This window comes from Vipera berus (genome assembly GCF_964194415.1).
Source record: "Vipera berus genome assembly, chromosome: 3".
Classification (NCBI taxonomy): domain Eukaryota; kingdom Metazoa; phylum Chordata; class Lepidosauria; order Squamata; family Viperidae; genus Vipera; species Vipera berus.
This window is the reverse complement of record NC_138204.1, coordinates 46,447,828-46,472,491: the sequence shown is the minus strand read 5'-3', so window position 1 is coordinate 46,472,491 and position 24,664 is coordinate 46,447,828. Positions and strand designations below refer to the sequence as shown.

General features: G+C 37.0%; 1 protein-coding gene across 4 annotated transcripts in view; it reads right to left on the bottom strand.

Moving 5' to 3' along the window:
• Positions 1-19,904, bottom strand: part of PLEKHA6 (pleckstrin homology domain containing A6) — a 217,233-nt gene extending 197,329 nt beyond the window's left edge. For all 4 annotated transcript variants that reach the window (XM_081324113.1, XM_081324115.1, XM_081324114.1 and 1 more), the window contains exons 1-3: positions 19,782-19,904; positions 18,152-18,228; positions 13,450-13,507 (exon numbers count right to left, since the gene is read on the bottom strand). In XM_081324113.1, the coding sequence (XP_081180239.1) occupies positions 13,450-13,507; positions 18,152-18,228; positions 19,782-19,867 (221 nt within the window). In that variant the 5' untranslated portion in view covers positions 19,868-19,904. The remainder of the gene's footprint in view (positions 1-13,449; positions 13,508-18,151; positions 18,229-19,781) is intronic.
• Positions 19,905-24,664: the final 4,760 nt, after the last annotated feature.

The window sequence follows — 24,664 nt, the reverse complement described above, 5'->3', positions numbered from 1 at the left end:
TCTGTGTCCACAGTAACACAGTAACACAGAACCAGCGAACAGTAGGAGGCATTACTAACAGTCCAAGCCAGTGCCCAAAGTAGAAAAAAAGTTTACAAAGAGCCTTCCATCAAATGCTTTGCAATGAGCAAGAAACTTTACAACTAATCCACAGATAAGAAATTAGCTAATGAGGAAACTTAGAGGATAAAAAATAATGGTTTTCATATCTGAAAAAGCAAGAAATACAATTTAATGAAAGAATGCCTTAATTATAAAGAATGATAGTCGAGTTGTTCTATTGTGCAAAAAAAATGTATCTGGAAGAAAACTCAGAGTTAAGTTTTCTGCGTTTACTTCAAAGAAATGATTTTATATGTTTTACAAAAAATCCAGAAGTTTCTTTCCATACATAATAGTAAAAAAGGATGAGTCTCCAGAAATTGTGTCCTGCTGTTTGCAACTAAGTTGCCCTGTCATTTAAACAGAAAGCCTGAGACTTAATGTTACAGATGTGAATTCTTTTATGGGATGGGGATAAGGGTAGAAGGCCCATTCAGTAAAAAAAAATCCTATTCTTCTCTCTTTTTCCCCCCAGACCTTCAGTGGCCCTTCTCTGCAGCCTTATGCTTTCCTCAGAATGTGAATGTGCTTGGTGACATTTCCTCGCTAGTAATAGACATTTTTATTTTGAAGAAAATTTCTGGGCCTGCAGTAGCTTTACCAGTATTCCTTAATAATGTAAATGAGGCTAGGTGAAGCCTAGTATTACTTATTTTAGAAATATGTCTCCTGGCCGGGAAAAAGAGACAGGTAAACTGCGTATTAGTGCGGGTGAATAGATAGTGGGTAATAATTTACAGAGTGATCTCTGTGGAAATGACTGTGAGTGATTATGGTAGACATTTTATGATAGCATTCACCACATGCTTTCTAAAATGTCAGATGTCCCCACTGCCCTCCTGTATTCTCAAGTGTGGCACCATAATTGTGGATTTTGTTTCCTTAAGAAACTCCAGTAGTTTTCCTTTCTTCCTATTTAAAAGGTATTTGAACATTTTACCCGGGAAAGATTTTATTATGTGAAATGTTGCCATACACTTTGTCTATGCGAGTTTTGCATGAACTTTTATCCTTTAAGGTTTTCTTTTTTTACATTATAAACTTTTTTGAAATAATAATGAAAAGAATAAATATGGCTTAAGTGAAGAGAAAATATTCTTACTAATGGACAGGAATGGGACAATTAACTCCTAAAGAACCAAAATAACTCAAGTATGAAATTTTAAGTATACTTAAATCATATATAATCTTAACCCCAGATCACCAAAGGCTCAGTCAGAAAATATAAGTCCCCAAAGGTCCAAACATTGACTTATGGGATACAGGAGAATGAAGCAACTGACTGAACAACATCTTGACTGGAAAAAGGTGGGGGAGGGGGAGGAAAAGGCATGCTACAGTTTAGCAGCCATAAAAAAGCTCAGCTTACAAGAGACTATTCTGAAATTTTATACAATGGGTGAGAAAAGATTATTTTTTAATGTAGAAGATGAATGGTTACAAATAGGTCTGCAAATGTAACAAATTTATACAGAAAAAAGACTCTGCGTACCCCAATGTCTTGTATTAGGTCACCCTAGAAAAATATTTTTTTTCTAACTTAGAAAAGGTTTCCTGCCTAGTTACCTGGGAGCTGATTTTATTCATCACAACCACACAGATCCTGGCTTAGATTATACATTATAATTCATGCATAGGGAATGTATCATATACCTAGCAAAGAGGTAAAAATATTTGCAGACCTGGAGCTATCAAACCGACAGCATTAAAATTTACCCAAATTTTGTAAAATAAAATTTAAAAAGTCAAGCACAAGATATAATATACTTAATTATGTTTATAGATAAACCACATGAATCAGAGCACATTTTTTGGGTTTCACTGCATAAATAATTTATTGTGGGTTCAAAATAAGGGGATTGGATTTGACTTTTCCAACCTGTGTATTGCATTATTATAGTTGAAATTTTCAGTCTGTCAAAAATGTGATTCAACAAGCCGCTATTCAAACATACTCATATATGGCCTCATCGTGACCAAACACATTACATAAACATATACATACAAGATTCAGTGCAGTTAATATTATTTCTATATAATGGTTTTAAGATTGGGGTGTTGAAAAATACATAAGAGCTAAATCATCTTATCAGTATCCCTGTTTAATGGGCTTGTTGATTAGGCTTTGTAATCTTGCTTTCCCCCCCCCCCCCGCTTCGTTCAGTTGTATCCAATTCTTGGAAACTGCCTGGATAAGTTCCTGCAATTTTCTGGCAAGATTTCATAAGTGGTTTGTCATTGCTTACTTCCTAGGACTGAGATAAAAGTGACTGGCCCAAGGTCACCCAGCTGGCTTGGTATCCAAGGTAGGACTAGAACTCGCAGTCTCCCGGTTTCTAGCCTGATGCCTTAACTACTACATCAAACCAGTTCTCGTCTTGCACAGGATTTCTAATAACCCGTAAACTGAATCTGTTTTCTGCTCCTTCTATGAAGAGGAAATCCAGGTTTTTATTTCCCTGCCAATGGCAAGAAAAAGAGGGAGAAGCAACCATAGGAAAGGATTTCAGCCTCAACCTCACACTAGACCCACTCACACAGTACTACGTTTAAGCTGCAGACCTTGAAGCCTGAACTGATTTATTCAATCTCCACTGGAGAGGTCAGAAGAAACTCTTGTTTTCTACAGATAGATGCAGAGCCATTTACTAAGATCTCATGACAGTGACCCCAGAGCTAGGATTCTGCATCACAAACAGACTGCTGCCAATTGGAGCTAAGGAGACTCCTGTTTTCAAGGCAGCTTAATTTACTGGTTGACAACTGTTCTTGTTGATTCCTGCAGCACTGATAGTTAATAGTGCAGTCTGCTTAAGAAAAATGATCAGGTCAAAAGTAATACTTTCCAGAAAGCTAAACCCAAATTAAGTCAGCATTTAAACATTTCTAGGTCCTGTTTCACTGCTTTAAGTGAGAAGTACGCTATGTTCCCTTGTAACCAGGCATAGATGTGCAATGAACAAACCTCCTGGAATGGCACTGATAACATAAATATGTGCTGACATTTTGTCCACCATATCTTAATCTGAAAGACTGGTGAGAGCATTAAAGAAACCAGACACATTCCATTGAGACACATTGCTGTGATGGCCTGTGCTAGCATGGACAATTGCACTGCAACACAACACAGCCTATAACCAGTGTAGTTTCATGCTGATGCCCATGCATACCTAATAATGTAGATACATGCACAACCATATGCGCACCCACATTTTGAGCAGTACTCAATAACCCCCTAAATTAAAACTATTGGATTTGATGGCTGAACAGACCTGAATTCTACCTAGATTTCTGTTATCACAAGACTCAACAACTTTCCTGTTCCTTTGTCATCTAAGATCAGGCAGTCCTTCCAATGCAGACATACATATCACAGCATACGTGCACACAACAGATACCTAGAGCAATAGAAAACTTTAGAGTTTCGTAAATCAAGCTTTATAACACGATCCAAAAAGTCACGAGTAAAACCGATGATATTCAATGGGGCTTATTCACAGAACAGCATGCAGAGCACTGCAATTGTAACCTTTACACAATGCGGCTTGACTTCCCCTATCTGCTACACATATCTTGTGAAGGATTGTTTTGTCTCTCCCACTTCTAGTCTTTCCCTCTTGGTAGACAGATATCTCTAGGCAACAAGCCTAGACAATCCAACTGGACTGCTTCTGTGAGCAAACTCTTAAAAAACCTGCACTCACGAAACCTTTTGGTGACTGCTGAGAACCCCAACTTGCTTAACCAAATCAAATCTCCATCCCTAATTACCTGCCAATTAGGGTGGGGGAGAAATTTACGGAAGAATTACAATTATCAGGACTATGATACTACTTCTGAGCATTTTCTCTCTTTCACAAATACATGCACATGTACATCCCTGGGCCATAAAGGCTGCTGAGCTACCTGCCTGTTCAGAGCAGCCCATGCTTTCTGGCACGTTTATCCAGTGACAGTGCCACTCAAGCTCAGCATCATTCAGAGCCCAGCACAGTAAGAACCCTGTGCAAGCAAAAAGGATGGGGGTACAATGCAAGCAGATCTCTTCCTCCACATTTAGAGGCTTCCTCTTCTGTTTTGCAGGAAGAAGTAGCCTTCCGTTTGAAGATTCTTTGTCACTGCCCTGGCTCTCGCCAACATCCTCCATAAAAAGCTCAAGCAATGCACCTGTCTGTCAATGGCTGGCTAGCTGCCTCTACAAATATAAGTATCCAGCTATTCGATGCCTTGGAGATACAGAGACACTCACTGTGCAGTGGCGTTGTGTGGCTCATCTCCAAGTGGGCAGATTCCAAGCCATGGCGATGACCTCCCCTGCCTCTGCTCACTCCACCAAGAGCCTTTTTCTTTCTTTCTTTTTTTTCTGCTGCTGCTGCTGCTGCCGCCGCCGCCGCCACCTCTCCCTCCGGTAGAATGGCAGCTGTCCCTCTTCCCCCTCCCTTTCTTTCTCACTCGTCCGCTCCTCTCCTTCAATGCTAGTCAATCATTGCCGTGTTCTCCCCCTCCCCAATTTCTCGTCAGAGCTCAGTAGGATAAGGGGAAGATGCTATGCTGCTACTGAATCTGTCATCCTGCATCAAGAGCCAGAGCTGGGCATGCTCCATGCGCTCTCAGGAGATTTAAAAATCACGTGATGCCCGTTCTGTCATTTAGCGCAAGGAGTAAATAGTACCAGGGTGGAATTAACTCTTCCTGACCCAAATGGAAAAGATGCTTTGTCAGCATCACCCACCCTACCTTCAGGAGCTTCCTCAGGTTCGGATGCCTGGTGTGTGCTACACTTCTTAAATATGGGTCAAAGATGATTGCAAATGTACCTTCCCTCTATGTACTTAAACATCTTATAAATGCTACTTTGAACTTTGGGGCTACCAATATCTGGCTAATCAAGGATCTATATTTCTCCCCCCTTTTTGGGAGGGGGAGGCTAAGCTTTTTTCCTCCCACATTCGTTCACATGCAGAATCACTCGATTAAAAAGTCACACTTTAATTGCACACTACCAGCAAAGATGGTTGCAGCAATGCAGCTGCATTCATGGGCACCTACAAAACAGGTTTTCTGCATAGATCAGCCTTCATTAACACAGTAAGGAAGTACAGATACATTGGACTACAAATCTCATTATTCCCACCCTCAAAAGACAAATACGTTGAAAGGAAATCATTAGGAATGGAGTGTGTGTTTTTGTGTTTATTAGAGTGCGACCCAAGGGGTGCATGTTAATAGCTAGTCTTTCCCTGGACAATATTTTCTACTGTGAATTCTCTACTATACTCTGCAGGCTTACTGCATGTAGTAGAGAATACTCTACTATAGTCTGCAGACTTACTAGCTACCCAGTGATTCCAAATAACAAAGAGGTTGGTAGCACCTTTTAAGACTAATCATTTTTTTAAAGATGTAAGCTCGCCACTCACAAAAGTATGTACCAAAATCTTTCTGATTTTTTGCCTACCCTAAACAAACACGTGTCTCTTCCTACAGTGCTGCCAATTCTAGAAAATCCAAAAGACACACATGATCAGAGAAATTCTCCCAGGGTTAAGTAGGATTTTTTTTTTTACTGGAGATGTTCTTTTTCTGAAGACACTATCTAGTTGAGTTTTTTGACACAAATTTGGGAAGGATTTTAAAAGGCCATAAATGTCAAGAATAAATTGGAAATCTCACAGCACTGTTCTTTGGGTACATATCACCCCAATCTCCTTTTTGTAGCACTTCAAAAATAGCATAATTTTATGCTACATTAAAGTGAGAAACTCATGAAAATTGCAATATATGTCACAGGTAAATACACATTTAAAAAACAAAATAACCAAAACTAATCCTGACCTTCTGTGATGATGTCACTTATTTTGAATCAAAGCCTCATCCACTGTGATTCACAGACCAGCTTCCCCATATTATTAACATACATTCCTTACATGACTATTCAGAAGTAATTCCTATGTATTCTCAATATACAGTACAGCAATATAGAACTTATTAGTTCAGAAAGCAGAATTCCTTTTATGAAATAAAGTAAGGGCAGTGATATGCTGGAGTCAAGTCATGTCAGCTTACAAAGGGTAACTGTTAAATTTTCAGGAATTTTGTGATCCAGTTGAGAATGGAGTGTCAATTCCCAGCATACTGAACAGCTGTTTGGCAGTTAGCAGCTTGATGTAGTGGTAGTAACTGAGATGGCACATGATCTTAAACATATTCTGTTACACCAGTAAGCAAGGGTGTTGTTGAAGTTTATTACCCACCATTTTTCTCTATAGACCATATTAGGTAGGCAAAATGAGAGCTATCACTGAACAACATCTGGTGGCTGTATGGAGACATAGATCTAAATTTATTAAGGCTAGCATAACCACGACTTACCATGGTTCATCAGATGCTTCTAAGCACCAACAAAATCACCTCTGACCAGCTATTCCATGACTGAACTAAGAGGAAAATGTAGGGGTATTGTACACAGTGATAACAGCAAATTTCTTTCTCAGATAGAAATCTTGGTCTCTTGCAACCAGCAACAAAAAAAACCCCATACATTTTCAATCAACCAACACAAAATACATTTCCATTTAAATGGTAGCTCTTATTGCTTCCACTTAAGTCCAAAATCACCTAACTGCACTACCAATCATATTATGGTGCTCTTTCAGTGCATTTGAGCCTCAGAAACTCTCTTTCTAGAAATAAATAACTGAGAATACAGCTGCTCCCTTAGAAACAGCCACAGCCAATAAAAGATCTTATGCCCAGCCCAGAATGGAAAGGGTTCCCATTAGTTATTTTCAGATAAATGTGCAACCAACATGCATGAAGAAGTCTGATGTTACCTCAGAGAGCACGAAACCTTCCCTAGTAGGTCTAACATCCTCACTAGGGAGAACAAAGCATCGGAAAATTGAATGTGAAGGAGCTTATCAGAACAACTGAACAAGGCCTCAGAAGTAGAGCATAGCAACATGGCTAGATTCTTTCTAGGAGCCCAGAGAGAGGAGGAATTGCTACATGAAGCATGCCTTTGAAGCCATATCTATCCATAATACTCAATTATGGGTATACATCATATTCCTTTCTCTGGACCTATGGTTGTGATGCAAGCTAGCATGATTATAAATTGTCAGTGCAAAGGAATAATATGGTTATTTAATTCATTTAGGTCACAATACCCAGTAATGTACCAGTAATGTACCTGGTCTCTGAAGAAGGTTGAGCAAAATAGCAGAGGCTTTGTTCAGTGGTCTGACAGGTCTTTGGATTCTGTGTTCTTTTTAATCCTTTCAATTAGAGTCATTTTGGTCTCTAGTCTTGGAAGAAAATAGCAAGGTATGATTTGACAGTCTTTTTACTGATGGCATCACTGCATCCATGAGGATTTTGGAAAATAGTTTCAGTGGAGGCATTATAGACAGCCTTCTCCAACTCTTTATCCAGATTTGCTGGACAATTAATTCTCAAAATTCTCACTAGCATAACTAGTTACTTGCCATAACTCTGGAGAGCTGAAATGCAACGTATCAGGAGACCATCGTTTACAAAAGACTAATATATAGACTTGGGTTCACATAACAAACCAGGAGATGGTGTGCTTAACCATGGCTAATTGAATAAATAACTGATGGTTATATCCAAAGCATAAATAAGGTACAATGTCTGGGTTTGTTCACTACCTTAGCCTGCAGTCAAACCATACTGGCATGCCACAGGAATGCACAAGTTCCAACAGAATCAAGTGCTTCATGAAGGTTTCCAATATCTTGCTGGGAATCATGCTTCCAGAGGTTGCTGGGGACTCTTGGGAGATAGATTCAGAAGTTTTAGATCTAAACTATATGCCCTAACTATTTTCTAAGTTTAATCAAGGCATCCATCTTGCCTTTTCCCCTCCAAAATTCCAAAAAAAAGTGTTTTTTATTCCTTTCACTTATGTACCCTCAGCTCAACTCTAGGGGTAAATTCAGCCAGTCTCTTTTCTGGCCTGGAACCTCCCAAAACATGCTAATTTACGGAAGCTGTAAAATATAGGACTGCTGCAGTTCCATTTACAGAAAACTTTGGGCTCTGATTACTTGCCCTCAGACTACTCCTTATGAATGGGTAGTGCTGATGCTACAGATGGCTTGGGGTTGGGAGGGGTCTCCAGAAAGTAGTACGGCCTGTAATCCTCTTATAGTTTGTTCCTGATGCTTTCACTGGTGTCCCACATTGCCAAGCCCTTCCCAGGCAACAGATAAGCTGAGGATCAGAATTAACTTTCCTGCAGTGAAGCTGGCCATTAAATAAGGCTAAAGTGAATTAAGCCCATCCTCATCTGATATATGGACAGATGTATAGGGCTTCTCCTCCAGGATTGCTAAACACTATGCCCTGATTATGAGGAAAGTATGACGGCCTTTGCTACGCTGACTTGTTTAAAAGAACACTTGTCTTGCCAAATGACTTCAGAGAAAATAATAATTTAGTCCCACTAAATTATTTTGCAATTGTTGTGAACTTTGGCACCATCTTGTGGTAAATAACATTACATGTGGTATGTATTACAAAATAAAAAAATTGAAATCAATTATTGAGATCAAGAGCATGAGGCCATGATAATGGGATCTGAATGTAGTGTTTATAAACTGCCCTGGTGAATATGTGAATTCATGCTCTTAAATCTGAGAGAGCCAGACCTCAAAAGGCTACAAAAGGGCTTACTTTGGAAAAAGAATACTGACTGCAGGCTGCCCAAAACTTTTTTTTTTACAAAAAGGAATGTATTTGTTAACACATGCAGTTCAACAGATTGTATTCAAGGAATGTAAGGTCAATAGAAATACAATTTTAAATACTCAAAAGTAAAAAGGTGTATGTGTATGTGTGTGTGTGTGTGTATAATGGTTATGTTTAATATGAACAAGATATTTTGTAAAAAAAAGTACACTTTCATGACGAGAAAGGGTCTTGCTCTCTCTCGCTCTCTCTGTGTATATATATATATATATATATATATATATATATATATATATATATATATATATATATATATATATATATATATATATATATATATATATATATGCATGTGTGTGTAATGGAAGAATATCTAATATGTGTCTTAGCAGATCTCATTACTGTAGAATGTTTTTCTTAAAAAAAGGACATAGCAACTGAAAAAGGCCTTTCTCAAGTAATCACCAAATGAATTTCAAATTTCCTTTGAAGACTGCAAGATTCAGACAGATTTACTTTTAACATGGTCCACAGCCCTTAATCACATTGCTCCTTCTCACAGTTTTTAAGCAGCACACCTTTCCAGGTTTTGACGTGGTTGCTTAATAGAGGTAACTACTAGATTAGACACTGACCTGTTAGTTTCCACTAGTCAGCAATTTAAAATGTGCAGCCTTTAAATAAGCTGTTTGAAATCCTCCCCAAGTGCCCACAATGTTCTCAGCTCGCTTATGAACACCAATAACCCTACTTTTGCGTTTATGTATGTTGCAACTACTTCCAAAATCCACAACCAAGGATCAGGATTTCAAATGTTAGTTACTGTATAAACATATGACATTATTCCCTACCACTGTATTTGCTCTCCATGGGACATTTTTGATCTTTGGCCAGCCTTAAGTAGTAGATGGTGAAAGGCCAATTATTTCCTAAGTTGCTGCAATTTAATACACATTCACCAATGCTTAGAGAAACAAGGCAGAAGGAAGTTTAGCTATTAAGCATGTCATTCAATTGTGAAGGTCAAACTTAAATACCATGATATTACCATGAACAGGTTTGCTAGAAAGAGACTCAACTGCGCTTGGAATCAGTTTAAATAAACAGACCAATCCTCTTCCCAAAACCACCTCAGAAAAAACCAATTCACATTACTAATGTATCATTTTCTTTTATGTTTGATTTAGTTTTCAATATTGGTACTGTTTGAAAGTTGCTAGATAATTGGATATAAATATTTTAGATTATAAAAACAATATAAATACTGTGTATAAACCACAAGCCAGCACACATACTTTACATCTGTTATAGATAGTTCTTTAACCAAAAAATTAGGTTTATCTTGTTATTCAAATTTGAAATACTGTAGTTGCTATTGGAGATTTATGGAAACTAAAATTTGGAAGCTACAATATTTGGTTAGAAGAAGGGCTGATAGCAATATTGTCATACTGTGATATGATTTTTTTTCACTTCGTATGCACTAAAATAAGGGACTCAGTGGGCTAAGATGCTGAGCTTGTCAATCAGAAGGTCGGCAGTTTGGTGGGTCGAATCCCGAGTGCCCCGTAACAGAGTAAGCGCCTGTTACTCGTCCCAGCTTCTGCCAACCTAGCAGTTCGAAAGCATGTAAAAATGCAAGTAGAAAAATAGGGACCACTACGGTGGGAAGGTAACAGCGTTCCGTGCGCCTTTGGAGTCTAGTCATGCCGGCCACATGACCACGGAGACATCCTTGGCCAAACGCTGGCTCTTCGGCTTTGAAACGGAGATGAGCACCGGCCCCTAGAGTCGGAAATGACTAGCATGCATGTGCGGGGGAACCTTTACCTTTACCTATGCACTAAAATATAACAGTTGTACTGAAACATAATACACCTTGATGTTTGTTTGTTACACAAACTTAGTCATTATTGCTTTAAACCATACTTGTAAGGTAGTGGGGTAAACACAATCATTATGGCTTATTTAAGAAATGATGGCTTATTGTGATATAATTAGCATTTGAGTAATTCAAGGAAAGGGAAGCCAATCTTTTATTACTAATCTTATAGTACTGGTCATATAGTTAAGTATGTGGAGAAGACAGATAATAAGTAATAATGTATCAGATAGTGGCAGACTTCACTTAAAAGTATGAAAAGCTAAAAAAATAATAATCTGGTTGCTTTAATTTTAAATTAAAATTGGCTATCCAACTGTAACCAACAGATTTTTGAAAATATATAGAAAGGCCAACAAAACTGATGTTGACTCTTTACATTAAAATCAGTGCATATCCACACTTCAGTTGCCACAATACAGATATTAGAGTAACAATTATAAAAATATTGAGGGTTCAGATTTTCAAGATAATTTAATTAGACAAGAAGTCACACAAACAGAGTCTGATGAGCCACAAGGTTGATAACAAGATGTAGTTTGCATGTTCAGAATTATGGGAAGAGGCATAGACATTCAACTTAGTTGTAACTGCTTCTACAATCTTCATTACACCAACTTGTTTTTATAGGCAGAGTCTGACCTTGATTGCAGACATGGATATAAATTCCAATTAATCTAGAGAGAAAGAGATACGCACAGTATGCTCCCAAAGCATACTATTACATGATCAATTCAAATTCAAATTGGGAACAGGGAAGAGAAAAACCAATATCCAAGTTCATATTACGGTATTTTGATTGCATTGAGATCTGCACTGCTATATAATTGGTGATAATTAACGTTCTAATAAGGAAAGATATAGAATAGAGGAGATTCTTCCTTTCCTCCCAGGCTGTCTATATTAATACAACTTTATATGTGGGTTCTTATTTCTCATTCTGATGATTATAGACTTTAAGAATCCTGAGCATAGATGTGTAATGGGGGGAGGGGGAGGAGGGGGGAGGAGAAAGGGAACAGTGGAAGAACAAAACAAACCACGCAGGACTTCAAGCATAAGCATTGGTAATTTGATCTGTGCTCCAGAAAAGAATGGTTAATAGTCTACTTGAACGACATGAGCATAACTGCATATCAGTAATGGCTGTATGGCTTCGATGCAGAGATACAACTCCATCCAACACAATTGTGTTAGGAATCCAACACAATTACGACTATTTTGTTCATTGCATCTACCATTTATTTAATATAAAATGTCACCTGATCTGGGCTTTGAGATTACAGGCTGATCTCAGTTTGTACCGACAGACTTGTTACAAAAGCACACAGTATACCGATACTTTTCCACCGCAAAATATTCATTTTCTATACCACCCATTCACAGAAGAATAATCAAGCATCAGAATGTTAGGTGCTCCTCTGTAGATGTATCCTGAGTATCAGAAGGGTAGATCAGGGATCTATGTAGCAGCATGTCTTTCACAATGAATCATTGATAGATATACTGTTGAGAAATCCTGTGTGTGCTTAACACCAAATGTTAACTATAGCTATGAAAATTAGCTATACTAATTTTAGTATACACTAAAATATACTGCTCAAAAAAATAAAGGGAACACTTAAACAACACAATGCACTGTATTTAATAGTAGGATGTCTTATCTTGTGTTCCCTTTATTTTTTTGAGCAGTATACTTGTACAGTATCACTTATACAGTACCACTGTTCATAAAATAAAAAACAAAAAGCAACACTCAGTGCAATATTGCAAACTGTTTTGATTACTGGTGGAAACAGTAAATAAAAATCAAAGACAGTTTCAACAACCATATGTCCTGTTCCAAGACTCAATACACAACTGTTTCAAGAAGTAAATGCTGGTTAATATTTTATCCTAAAAACATCCACAGATCCACAATTTTATAAAGGGTTCTCTTACATATTATATGTACACATTATGAATCTGTTTTGTGTAGTTTTGGAATAGAGCTTCATTATAGGGTGAAATTACATTGATGCTAACTATATATGAAATCCATAAACATTGCTGAAAAGTTGAGGTAGGATAGAAGAAAACATTACTCTCTGAATGTGGATATGTCTTGTAATTTCTTTTTAGAAATGTTACCATATATATTTTAAGAGCGCTTCTTTTAATTTCTTACTTAATAGAGAATACCTTCACAACAGGTACCTCCAGCTAGTTTTGCTGTTATAGACATCTGGACTTTTAACACTTTTTTTTGGAAATCAGATCATACTGGAGGAGAGTAGTTTTACAGAAAGCCAGCTTTCCATTTATTTATTTATTTGTTTTAAAAAAACTATGTTTTTCAACCATTCAAGTTGAATTCCACACATCTTCAATTTGCCAAGGTTGAGAAATACTTTGCAGCTAGATCTGCAAAGTGTAGTAGACAGAAAGAAGGTATTCTTGGGGAGACAGAGATATCTGGGGATCTTGGCCTTAGACAATACTTAGTATGAAAGGTAGCATTTTGAAACTACAATATATTTTAAAACATTTGCTAACATACCCACGACTCAGTAATAGATGTACATATCAATAGCAAGCCCTACGGCTTTCAACTACAATGTTGGGTTATTGATTTCTTTAGGTTGAGTGCAATCAATCCCTTTCCAAGCAACAACTTCCCCTAATTCCCACTCCCAGGAGCAACTCACCCATAATATTTATAATTGGATAAAGCCGATTGTCATTTTGGTTTATTCTAAATATTAGACACTTACTTGATGAAAAAAGTAGTTCCCATTGACGTGGTGTCCATTTCCCAGCCTTTGGGCATATCTGAAGAAACAATGACACCATTAACCTATGAGCAATAGAAAATTTTCTGTTCCAAGCTGTTATGAACAAAATTTTAGAAACAAAAATTTTAGAAACAATATTTTCTATAGGTTTTATAGAAAATTATTATGTTTTTACTATATGTTTCTGTTAATGCTAAGTAGTCAAAATGGACAACAAAATTTAAGGAGACGAATCCCCCTAGAATAAATTGCATATTAAAATGAGTGCAAAATGAATTATTATACAACAGTTACAAAGTAAGAGCTAAACTGCAAATTGTATAGGAAGCGATGAAAAAGAAAAGCTAATCAGGATCAGACTTGGCTCATATATGGATGTACAACCACCAGGAAATCCTAGGGGTGTGTGTGTGTGTATGTTTGTGTGTTAAATTGGAGTCAGACATTGTTTATAAGAATGTACATATAATCAATTTAATAGGTTTGAGGATAACTTTATCTAAATACATCACAAACAATTCTAGGCAATATCCACAGTATGTAGAACATTAACAAAAGATGTATTATTCAGGCAAAAGAATTAGATGGTAATATATATTGATTTTAGTCATGAGGCCAAGAGCACAAGTATTTTTGGCAGACAGTAATAATGCAGTTGCAGTTCTAGTTTAATCTTAGTTGCTACCGCAGATGTACATGGATTTGATTTCTTTTTCCCAGTACACCAGTAGAGGTTTTCTTAAAATAAGACATCAAGCCTTTTCTGTGCATCTATCCTTTAGAGAAAATATTAGCTTTCAAGGATCTCCCAACCCTTGGGGCTTTGAAAGCTACCTGGTCAAGTTCAATATCCCACCTTATTAGAGATACCAGTCTAATCAAATTCACAATCATTTATCATTTTGACAATGCCATAAAATACATCCCCTAGCCTGATTTCTCCTCTGTATATTATTGTCTGCCCCCTATCCTTACCTGTTGCCAAGAAGCATTTTATTTATCACCAATTGTAACGCACAAAAAAAGAGGAAAGAAGGTTGCTCAGTGTGCATCATATTAACTGCTCTCTCCAATCATAGAAGAAGGGATCTCAGCTGCGCCATGAGGACTCTGATTATTAGGGTTTTTTTTATAAAAAGAATACCTTTTGATTTTGAGATAAGAAAGAAGCAAAACCCATACAAGAACAATAGCTTATTCAAATCAAATGAAATGGACAAAGGACTGTGCAAGCTTCTAAGTCCTTCAAAAGCTTTCATCAGGATGAAAGCAGAATGAGGAAAGAAATCACATGTTCAAAAATTAAATCAAAATATTGTAGCTATGATATCTGCAATTTAAGCTGAATATATGGAGTTTACTGTGAAAATAAATAAGCAATCCTCTGGTTTTTCATATATAAAAATTTACCATGCATCCTAGAGACATAGACATTCTAAAAAAAATTCTATTTTTGAAAATATGGAGATTAGCTGTTTCCTGGTTTGAGAAGTTTATAAATGTAGCTTGATAGATGAAACAATAAAATAATGTTAACATTTTTTTTAAAAGTAGTAAGAATAATTATCATCTCTGCACTTTAAGTGTAATCTACAGGCAGAATTTGGGTTCTGCAATATCTGTTTTTCTTTTCACCCCCCCTCCGATTTTCACACAATTTGCCAACTGAAATCCAAAATGGGTAATGTGGCTTGCCTGAATCAGGTTAATCTATCTCACCTGCAAAAATTTTGGACTACAATTAAGAACAAACCTGGAGATCCATGAGTGAGTCCTGGTAGGAAAGTGAGTTCCTTGATGAAAGAGGCCTTCCTAACAACTCTCCAACTTCCTAATTATAAACCTGATTTTCTGCTATTTGGAATGCTGCCTCTCAGGAAATTGTACCTGAAGCGAATTCATCTTCATCTTTTCTCCTTCCAGCATATATACAGCTTGACTTTCGGAATTACACAGCAAGATCCCTATTTTTTCCTTACTACATTTTGCTTTTTGGGATAGCAAACTGGTCCTATGTCAACCCTTCAAAATAGTCTAGACAAGAAGCACCAAGCATGAGTACTAACACTACTTTATTGGAAGGTTGCAGTAACAGTATTTTGCAATTATACAAGTATCTCTCCCCTCCCATTTATTTTATTGAGATGCTTTCTTTACCTGCCACCCCTCCTTCAGACACTGGCTAAGCTGCTGGTCTTCCTTCTGTCTCCCAAGGTCATTTCCTCTACCATTACACTCCAAATGTTAAGAGACTGCAAATTCCAGAATACTCAAAATATTTCCAGTTCTTATCTGGAAGATGCCAATGCAAGAAGGACAGTTAATCAAAAGAAGCATTGAATTAACATTAGTTACAAAGGGAGAAAGGGGGCCAGATGGTAACAATGACAGCACATTATGTTTTCCAATTTATATTTACAGAAACTGCCTTTCCTTCAGCAGGGTGGTAAAACTGAATGCAGAATTCATCTTCATATCCATACTTGCAAGTTGTGCGCTCAGAATCGTCACAGAGACTAGAAATATTTATTTGCAATCAGCTTTGTCTCAGATCTATCTGCTCCTATAACTTGAACTCAATATACTTAGTTCCAGACACTGAAGACGACTTTAAAATGTTTCTCATTGCAAGGTATTTCAAAGGTCATGGAAACATTTGTTTCCATTTGTGAAAGGAATGTGCATCTTAAACATGCTATCTAGGTTTCCTTAGTACATTCAGTGCTAAAAAAAAATCCCAAAGCTGATATTGCCCAATACATTTCTGAAAAAAACTGAACAATCTTGCAAACAAATTTTTAGTTCAGATTTCTGCCCTAAAATCCCAAACATATTTTTGTCAGACCATGCTGCTACTAAATCAAAGAGCTATAGATGGATGGTACAGGTATACTCCCACCTTTTCAAAGCATCTTTCTGCCTTCAAATCTGAAATGCTGAGCAGCCTTATTGTGTAGCCTGCTATAATCTCATATTCTTATAAATATAGTATAAAGTGTCTGGCAAAGTTCAAAGTGTGAGACACTGTCCAACATGGATGGTTTAAACTTTTTAAAAAATGTTGTGATACTCTGGAGTAGTAAGTTGCAATATCCTGCTGCTCGGACTAAAAAGTGTGCTTAATCAAACTTTTATTTAAAAGGGATAACAAGACAATGATTTTGGTTACTTGTCTTTGTACTGTTATAGTCTCTTTAGCTACTCTGTGTTCATTCTTCTTTTAGTCACAATGTTCTGGTATTATGTTATTAAATATTTAACTAACATCTACAAGATTCTAGGTTTAGTATTCATCTGAGATGTGGCAATTGCAGTCCCCCAGTTCAACTCCTTGACTGGAATGCAGATTGCAGGAACTGGATAATTGGGACAAAAGGGACATGCCTTCAAACGGCTAAACAGATGGCTTCTCTTGAAAATATAACTTAATAATTTAAATATTGCTTCAAATACCACCATGAAAGAAATTCTACTTGGTTCTATAAACCTCATACAGGTAGTCTTCGGCTTACAACAATTCATTTAGTGACCGTTCAAAGTTACAATTGAACTGAAAAAGTGACTTATGACCGTTTTTCACACTTATGACCGTTGCAACATCTCCATGGTCATGAAACCAAAATTCAGATGCTTGGCAACTGACTCATATTTATGATGGTTGCAGTTTCATGGGGGTCACAGGATCACCTTCTTGAGACTTTCTGATGAAGAAAATCAATGGGGATTCCAGATTCACTTAACAACCATGTTACTAACACAACTGCAATGATTCACTTAACAACTGTAGCAAGAAAGATTCTAATATGAGGCAAAATTCACTTAACAGCCATCTCACTTAGCAACATGAATTTTGGGCTCAAATGTGGTCCCTAAGTCTAGGACTACCTGCACATATTCCTCATCCAAAACAAAAACCTGAATATTATGCAAATATCCTAAAAGAATGTTGTATTAAATTTCCCCAGGACACTAGGTAGACCTCTGAAGTGCCATAAATATAAACACAACCACATAAAAAGTGTTTAAGGATAATAGTATAAATGTTGGAGCACTAGGGTTACTTTTGTCCTAGTCTAAATTTCAAAAGCTTTGTTTTAGTAATCGCTTCAGACTTCTGAACAAAAGAAATCTGTTTCCTTGGTGGCTTGTGATGAGGAAGCAAGGAAAAGAAGTGAGGAAAAATATGGAGGGAAAAGAAAAAAAAAGATATCAGAAACAGATAAAATAGATGGTCTTGCCCATCGCTTGGTGTTCTTCACTGTTCACTGGTAACTGATGAGGCCTGCCAGAGATAATATTTGCCCAGAGGATGACCATCAACAGAGAAAACATTATAGATCCATGTTACATAGAATTACAGCCTAACATCCACCAAAATAATATTGGTCAATCCAGCTTGACATTCACACATGAGTTTTGGAAATTATTTTGAATGCCGTTCTCATCCAGAGCATTAGCCAACAGCAGATTTTCTCAAGCTGGAGCTTCATCTTAGTCCCCCAATCACCCATGGATGGCTGGGGAAAAGGAATCGGAAGAGCAATGCATCTGTATGATACCAGAGTGAAACAAGTCAAGAAATGTTTTATTATGAACAAGTGAGGAAAACTGCACAATAGCAAATGTCAGCTATTATTATAATGAATGCATGGTAATAAAAGACTAGGGTTTTTTTTCTTACCTGGCCAGGAAAAGTGGCCACTCTGGATAGGATAGCCACTGACTGGATGTGTCCAACAAGTAGATTTTGTTTCATCACTATAGGCAAGTCCAAACAAAATATTAAAATGTATGGAACACCATTTTCAATTTCAAAGATCAAGAACAATTGTCTTCCATCTTAGCCCAGTATGCTTATGGGTAATTGTGATGTCAGAACAAAGGTTATACCAACTATATATCATAATCTCCTTTTAAATCTTGCTACTTTTCCCAAAAACGTACATCATAGATCTGTACTTGTATCAAGAGGAGAAGAGATATACAGAGAGAGAGAGAGAGAGCTCATTCTCGAAATTGCATCTTTATCTAGTAAAAACAGCACCATCTATACATAAGGACGCCAAAGTTTCAAAAGCTGCCAACAGTATCTTTAAGGAGGAGAAAGTTACCCAAACAGTGATAGTTGAGCTATCTCTTAGGGCACAGAAAATTGGAAGAGAGTGTCAAATGGAGTATTTTGGGGGGTAGGGAACAGGAAGACATAACTGCCAAAATTAGAAACTGGAAAACTTTACCTTACCACCCTTTATTGAAATAATTTGTAATTTTGTCATTATACAATGCTTTAAAATGCTCATGATATTTTGCATATTCTTAGTGATGTAAGGAAATTAACAAGTTCATTTATCTGACCTGTACATCTTTTTCATCACTCGACTCTGGGTGGCTTGTATATACCCTATTCTGTAGATCAGATTACAAATATACATATATATATATCAAAACATCAAATTTTCTCTCCACTGAGAAATAATACAGAACTCTATATAAATCAAAACCACACCACAAGAGGGAACATTATTCAATATAGGTATTTCCAAGACCTATTTAAAATGCAGTTTAATAGTCCTTGAAAATTTAGCAGGGTTGAAGCCCCCTAAGTCTGATGTGGGGAATAGAAGCTATGGGGGGGCGGGGGGGAGAGATAAATCCATTTCATGAGTCAGAAGCAAGATTTGAATGGCAACTTCCTGATTCACAACTGAGCTTCCTACAGCCAATCAGGGACAAAGCCCCATGGAAATCAGTGGAATTTACTTCTACTCAGCCATGTGTTGGTTAGCATTGTTTAGGACTATTTGACACTAGCTTGGTAGATAAGAAACACAGCAGGTTCAGCAAACCAGATAAGGAACTTTTCACAACAAATCTAATACTACTTTTAATAAAGTGGGGGAGGGTTGCTTAGAAATATAACAAGGCAGGATAGAAAAACAGGAGAACCATTATCATTAAAATTTTATTTCAGATTACGTAAACAAAAACAAAATCTACTTTTAGGTTGCCTCTGTAAGGACACATACAAACAAGTTCATTAAATTCAGTTCCGAGTCAAGTCATATATTAAAAATTGCCTAGATGCTTCACGCCTCACAGTAGATTTAAATCTAGTTCTTTCGTTTTGGAAAGAGATCCTGGATTTTCAGAGAATATTTTTACATATATTTCATTACCAGCAACCTAAGAGCATAGGGACTGAAAGAAATAATGTATGAGAGTTTGTTGAGCTATATCCAGCTCAGACAATCATCCTTACAGTCTGAAGAACTACAGGAAAACAGCAGCAACAAAGCACAAACCAAACCTACTTGATAAAGAAGATTCTCCCGTCCCTGCAAACTCCATAGGTCCACTTGCCAGGCAGATCAAGCCAGTCAATATCCTCAGTGGCCATCAGTCCCTTCCACCGCAAATGCCACCAAAAAGGGGAGGGAGAGGCCACAACTGTCTCTCTCCTCAACTGATCTTCACCCGCCTCTCGCCCCTTCCTGCTTCAAGCAGAAAGGGAGCACAGAGATAAAACTAAATCCACTTGAGCCAGTCCTGCCAGAATGCAGGTAGGTCAGCCTTTCCTCAGAAACTGTTTCACTGCAAATAGCCCAGGAGGAAGGGGGGAGGAAAAAACCCCACAGCACCTGGTTAACCCTTTTGAGGCCTGGTGGCCGACCTTTCATTTAAAAGCTGGCAGACAGAGAATCCCTTCTGGCTGCTAAAGAAAAAAAAAATTCTGCAGGAGTCTCCAGAATGCAATTTACTTCCTCTGCTGCCTACCATTCTGTCTAATTGCCACAACTTAACTGTGGGGGAAGAAAGGCAGTTTTGTCTGGACTTCTTTCTCCTTATTAACTACTTCCCGGTGTCTACATTTCTCACCTCAGGAGGTATTTCACTTTCATGCTCACTCTAGTCCTTAATTACTGCTTATTCACTAGGAAAGGTGGGGTTTAAGGCTTATTCCTCAGTCTATGCAGAAGGTCATAAAGGTTTGTTCATCATCGATGATAGCTTTTCATGATCCTTGGTGAAGGGCAAAAGGTAGCTTGTCATATTTAATTCAGGAAAAGCAGCCTGTGCCCCACAAAGCAGTGATGACCAAACCAGATTTCTGTTCCCTTTTAATTAAGAATTCCCCCCCAAATCCTCAGATATTCTATTTTAATTGGGCAAACTATTGGCTATTAAGTTATGTCCAGTAAGATACATGAGATGGAGAATGAGCTTTGATTAGGGTTTTAATTTGAACCTAATGACAGGATCATAGCTGAGGCATTATCAACTGCTCCAGACTTTGTTGTGGAAATAATTTCATTACCAACTGTATTCATTATTTAAGCCAGAAATGCAGTACAATAAGCAGAACAACATTAAATGAAGGATGCTTCCATGTGACTTTTCCACACTTCCCAATTCTTTCTTTTCTGCTATAAATTATATCAAATTACTTTCCATGCTTCAGAACAGGCTCACAGATCATTTTATTTCATATGATTTATTTAGTTGTTGGTTTTCGTTATTGTTGGTTCTAATTTTAGATCCTTTCTCTTTCTTTCTTTCTTTCTTTCTTTCTTTCTTTCTTTCTTTCTTTCTTTCTTTCTTTCTTTCTTTCTTCTTTCTTTCTTTCTTTCTTCTTCTTTCTTTCTTTCTTCTTTCTTTCTTTCTTTCTTTCTTTCTTTCTTTCTCTTTCTTTCTTTCTTTCTCTCTTTCTTTTCCTTCCTTCTTTTCCTCTTCCTTCTTCCCCATTCCTTCCTTCCTCCAACTCATGATATTTCTCATGTATAAGTCATTGGGAATACTATACTACATTGAAAGGTGCACAATTATATGAATTCCTGTTGTTCAAATAATGAGTGAGCACTCTTCAAGTAGATTACTGTAGACCAGGTTCTAGCTTTAGATCTTTATCTCAGCCCCTATTGAGGCCTACTGCAGGTGACTGTAAATGAGTATCAGCTTATCATGCAAAATCTGAATGGGATGTTTTTACTAAAATACAGTGATGGACTTGCATTAATTTTGTTTCCTGCTAGAAACATGTGACTACTGAAAAACAACAGATTTAAATATATCAGCTTGAAACAATTACAGTGAAAATTGTAGTAGCAATATTGTATGAAACATTGATGTACCACATTTCCATCTCCAAACTTGCTGGACTATTTTCAGAAAATTAGGAATGAGGTCTTGTTTCTTCAGGAAGCATGACGATCCAGAGATAGAAATGCTGAAAGCAGAGGCCAGAAATTGAGCCTTAATGTAGCTGGGTATTGAAACTGGGATCACACACTATACAATATCTAGCTTCGTAGTGGGAACTTTCAGCCATTAAGGAGTTAATTTTTTTCCTTGGCAAGGGATGGGAGATTAAGTAGAGAGGGTAAAGCATCTGAAGGCAGGGTGGCCTGAAGACAAAACAAACTGAAGCCCAAATAACTCTTTATTAGAAGCATTTTCTCAGCTGAGGGACAAATCTGTAAAGATTATTTTAAACTAAAGTGTGTACTTTTCTTTGTTCATTGTCTTTTGCCTGAAAAGAAATTGCTGAATTGAATTTCTGGTACCTTTTTTTTTAGCATTATCACTTATGTTGAATTTCATTTTCATTTTCTCTAGTGAACTGCTCATTCAGAACTAGTCATTAATTTGATGTTTTCTTGCCTCAGCTGGTTCAAAACTCTTATAGGAAGAGATTTTTGTTTAGTAAATAACTAGCAATAAAGGTAATGTGAATTTCAATATAAAACAAGTGGGGAGCATATACCAACCGAGAAGAAAATAGCTGCATCAAGTCTTGGGTCACATCTGAGCATCAAAAAGGACTAAGTTTTCTGGGAAGCTTAGAAGAGTGGAGTATAAGAAGAAAGGATCAAGATTCAACTAGGCATTTATTTATGTTTTATTAAACTAGATTTGCACAGCAATCTATCATAAACCATTATTTACAAACCATAATGCTGGCTTCATGATCCACTAAGAAAAAACAAGGACATGATGAATGCATAATGCACTAAGAAAAAAACAAATTCATTACTATGTGGATCCAGCCACTGTTTTCTAGATATTTCAAACTGTGATTCACTGTTCCTTAACAAATCATGTGCATCCTAAAGTTCGGATTACAAAAGAAAGGCTTAATGAGCTGGCCTGAAACCACAAATACTGTAGTTTACAAATCACAATTGCAAACTTCACAGACTAGGCAAAATCAGACTTCCTTATGGCATAGCAACTTGGGTGAACCTATCTGGGTATACTAATCATAAAGACTGATTTGTCTCATGGGAGAGCATTCATAATGCTATTTATCATTTCAGTATTTTTTTCTTTCATTTTTTGCAGCCAGATAGGAGGATTTCAAATAAAAGCAACCATTTTAAAACAAAATATACAACCTTCCCATTTGCTAACAAAACTCATCCAATTGTGATATTGCCATATTGTAGAAAGGAACATTTTGTTTTAGAATATTCACAACAGTCACTTAACCTCTCATTGTTTTCTGTACAAAAACAAGTGCTGCTAATAAAATGTAAAACTGTAATGATATAGAGTGTTGAGCTTTATTTTAAAATGTCAAGTAATTGATTGCTAAATAAAATTGCTATACTTTCAGGTAACCTAGCTGGTATAGAGAAAGATAACTTTTTAATATTGGAAGAAGCATTTGGCACACAGAAGATTAGCAAGAAGAAAACTGAGAAATATCTAGAAGCTGGTCCCACCCAGGCTAGACTGAACTATAACCTCACTTGAATATCTATGATACAGCCATTTGGGAGTGTGGCCTTTATTTCTCATAATAAGATGAGAATGTCCTTCTATTCTCCACTATTAGGTCAGAACTGAAGAAGCTTCTTGGATGAGAAGGGAAATGTCTTCAAGAAAAACCAAAGAAAGTCCATTTGCCTTTGGAAAAGCATCTTTGGGATATTTCCTGATGAAACAGATAGGGACATATTTGTCAAATTTTAGCTTCCAGGAGAGCTTGGACATTTTAAGCATTTGGAGGCATGTTTCTGGACTAAAGTTAGGTTAAAAGGTTACAAACATATTTTAAGTACCTTAATGATACATCCTGTATATACATGATACATGGAACCATACATAAGTTTATTATTTATGAAATTTGACAGCCAGAACCAAATTCTAGGCAGCTTATCAAATTTGCACAATAACAATGGCATAAAGTCAGAATGCAATTAATGGCTAGAACCATATTTTCACCCGCTTCTGGAAGCCCATAAGGATGGAGCTATTCCACTGGAATGAACAAGCAACAGAGAAAATGGCTAACATTGGCCCTTTCCCACTGTATCCTTGGTATTTGGGTGCCCATAACAAATGCTCCATAGTTGTCTAGGTTAGCCAGGCAGAATGTATTGGGAAAAGGCAGTCCCCTAAGAATTCGGATCCAAAATCATATACGTTTCTATAGTGAACAGGACCTGGAATTACTCTCAAAAACATGCTAAGTCATCAGCACAACTCACTTAGCAGAGGAACAGTGTAGCAGTACCACTACTGACCAGTCTGGAATGCAGGCTTAATTTTTTTTCACAGAGAAATCAGTGCAAGCTTATGGTGTTTCTATGAAATGATTAATCAGAGATACAAACTACTATTAACATTCTAACAAATTCCTGTCCAATATCAAAAGTCATCAATTGCAGTGTCATCTTTTATGAAGAATCATGTCAGTTCTTGTAGGAAAATGGACAGAATGGTTAGATTTGCTTGCTCTTTTATTCAGCTCGTCTGGAATATTGGGGCTGAGGGAAGAATCCCGACCACAATCTATCCCCCCCTTCACTGGCCAGAACACCCTACTTGAGTCATTAAAGTACAATCAAGGCTACAGCTGTTGATAACACTACATTTCAAAATATGACAATACTGCTGAATTTATGGCTTTTCAGCTGTTCTTGAACATGGACGCCAACAACCTCCAATCCTCCCCTGGAAGGCAAGGGAGGATTTCTCAGAAAAAAATACCATAAGGTTATGCTGATCTTTTTCTCCCATGCACAAACACACAAACATCACTCTTAGGCACTATTCTTGGAATCTAAAACTCTAGTGTTATCAAAGACATTAAGAAAAGATAAGAAAGCAAACCTTATTGGCTGTGCATAATTTCTGCAATTTTTGTACCATTTTGATTTTACGTTCTGTAGCAATTGAACTAAAAAAAGGT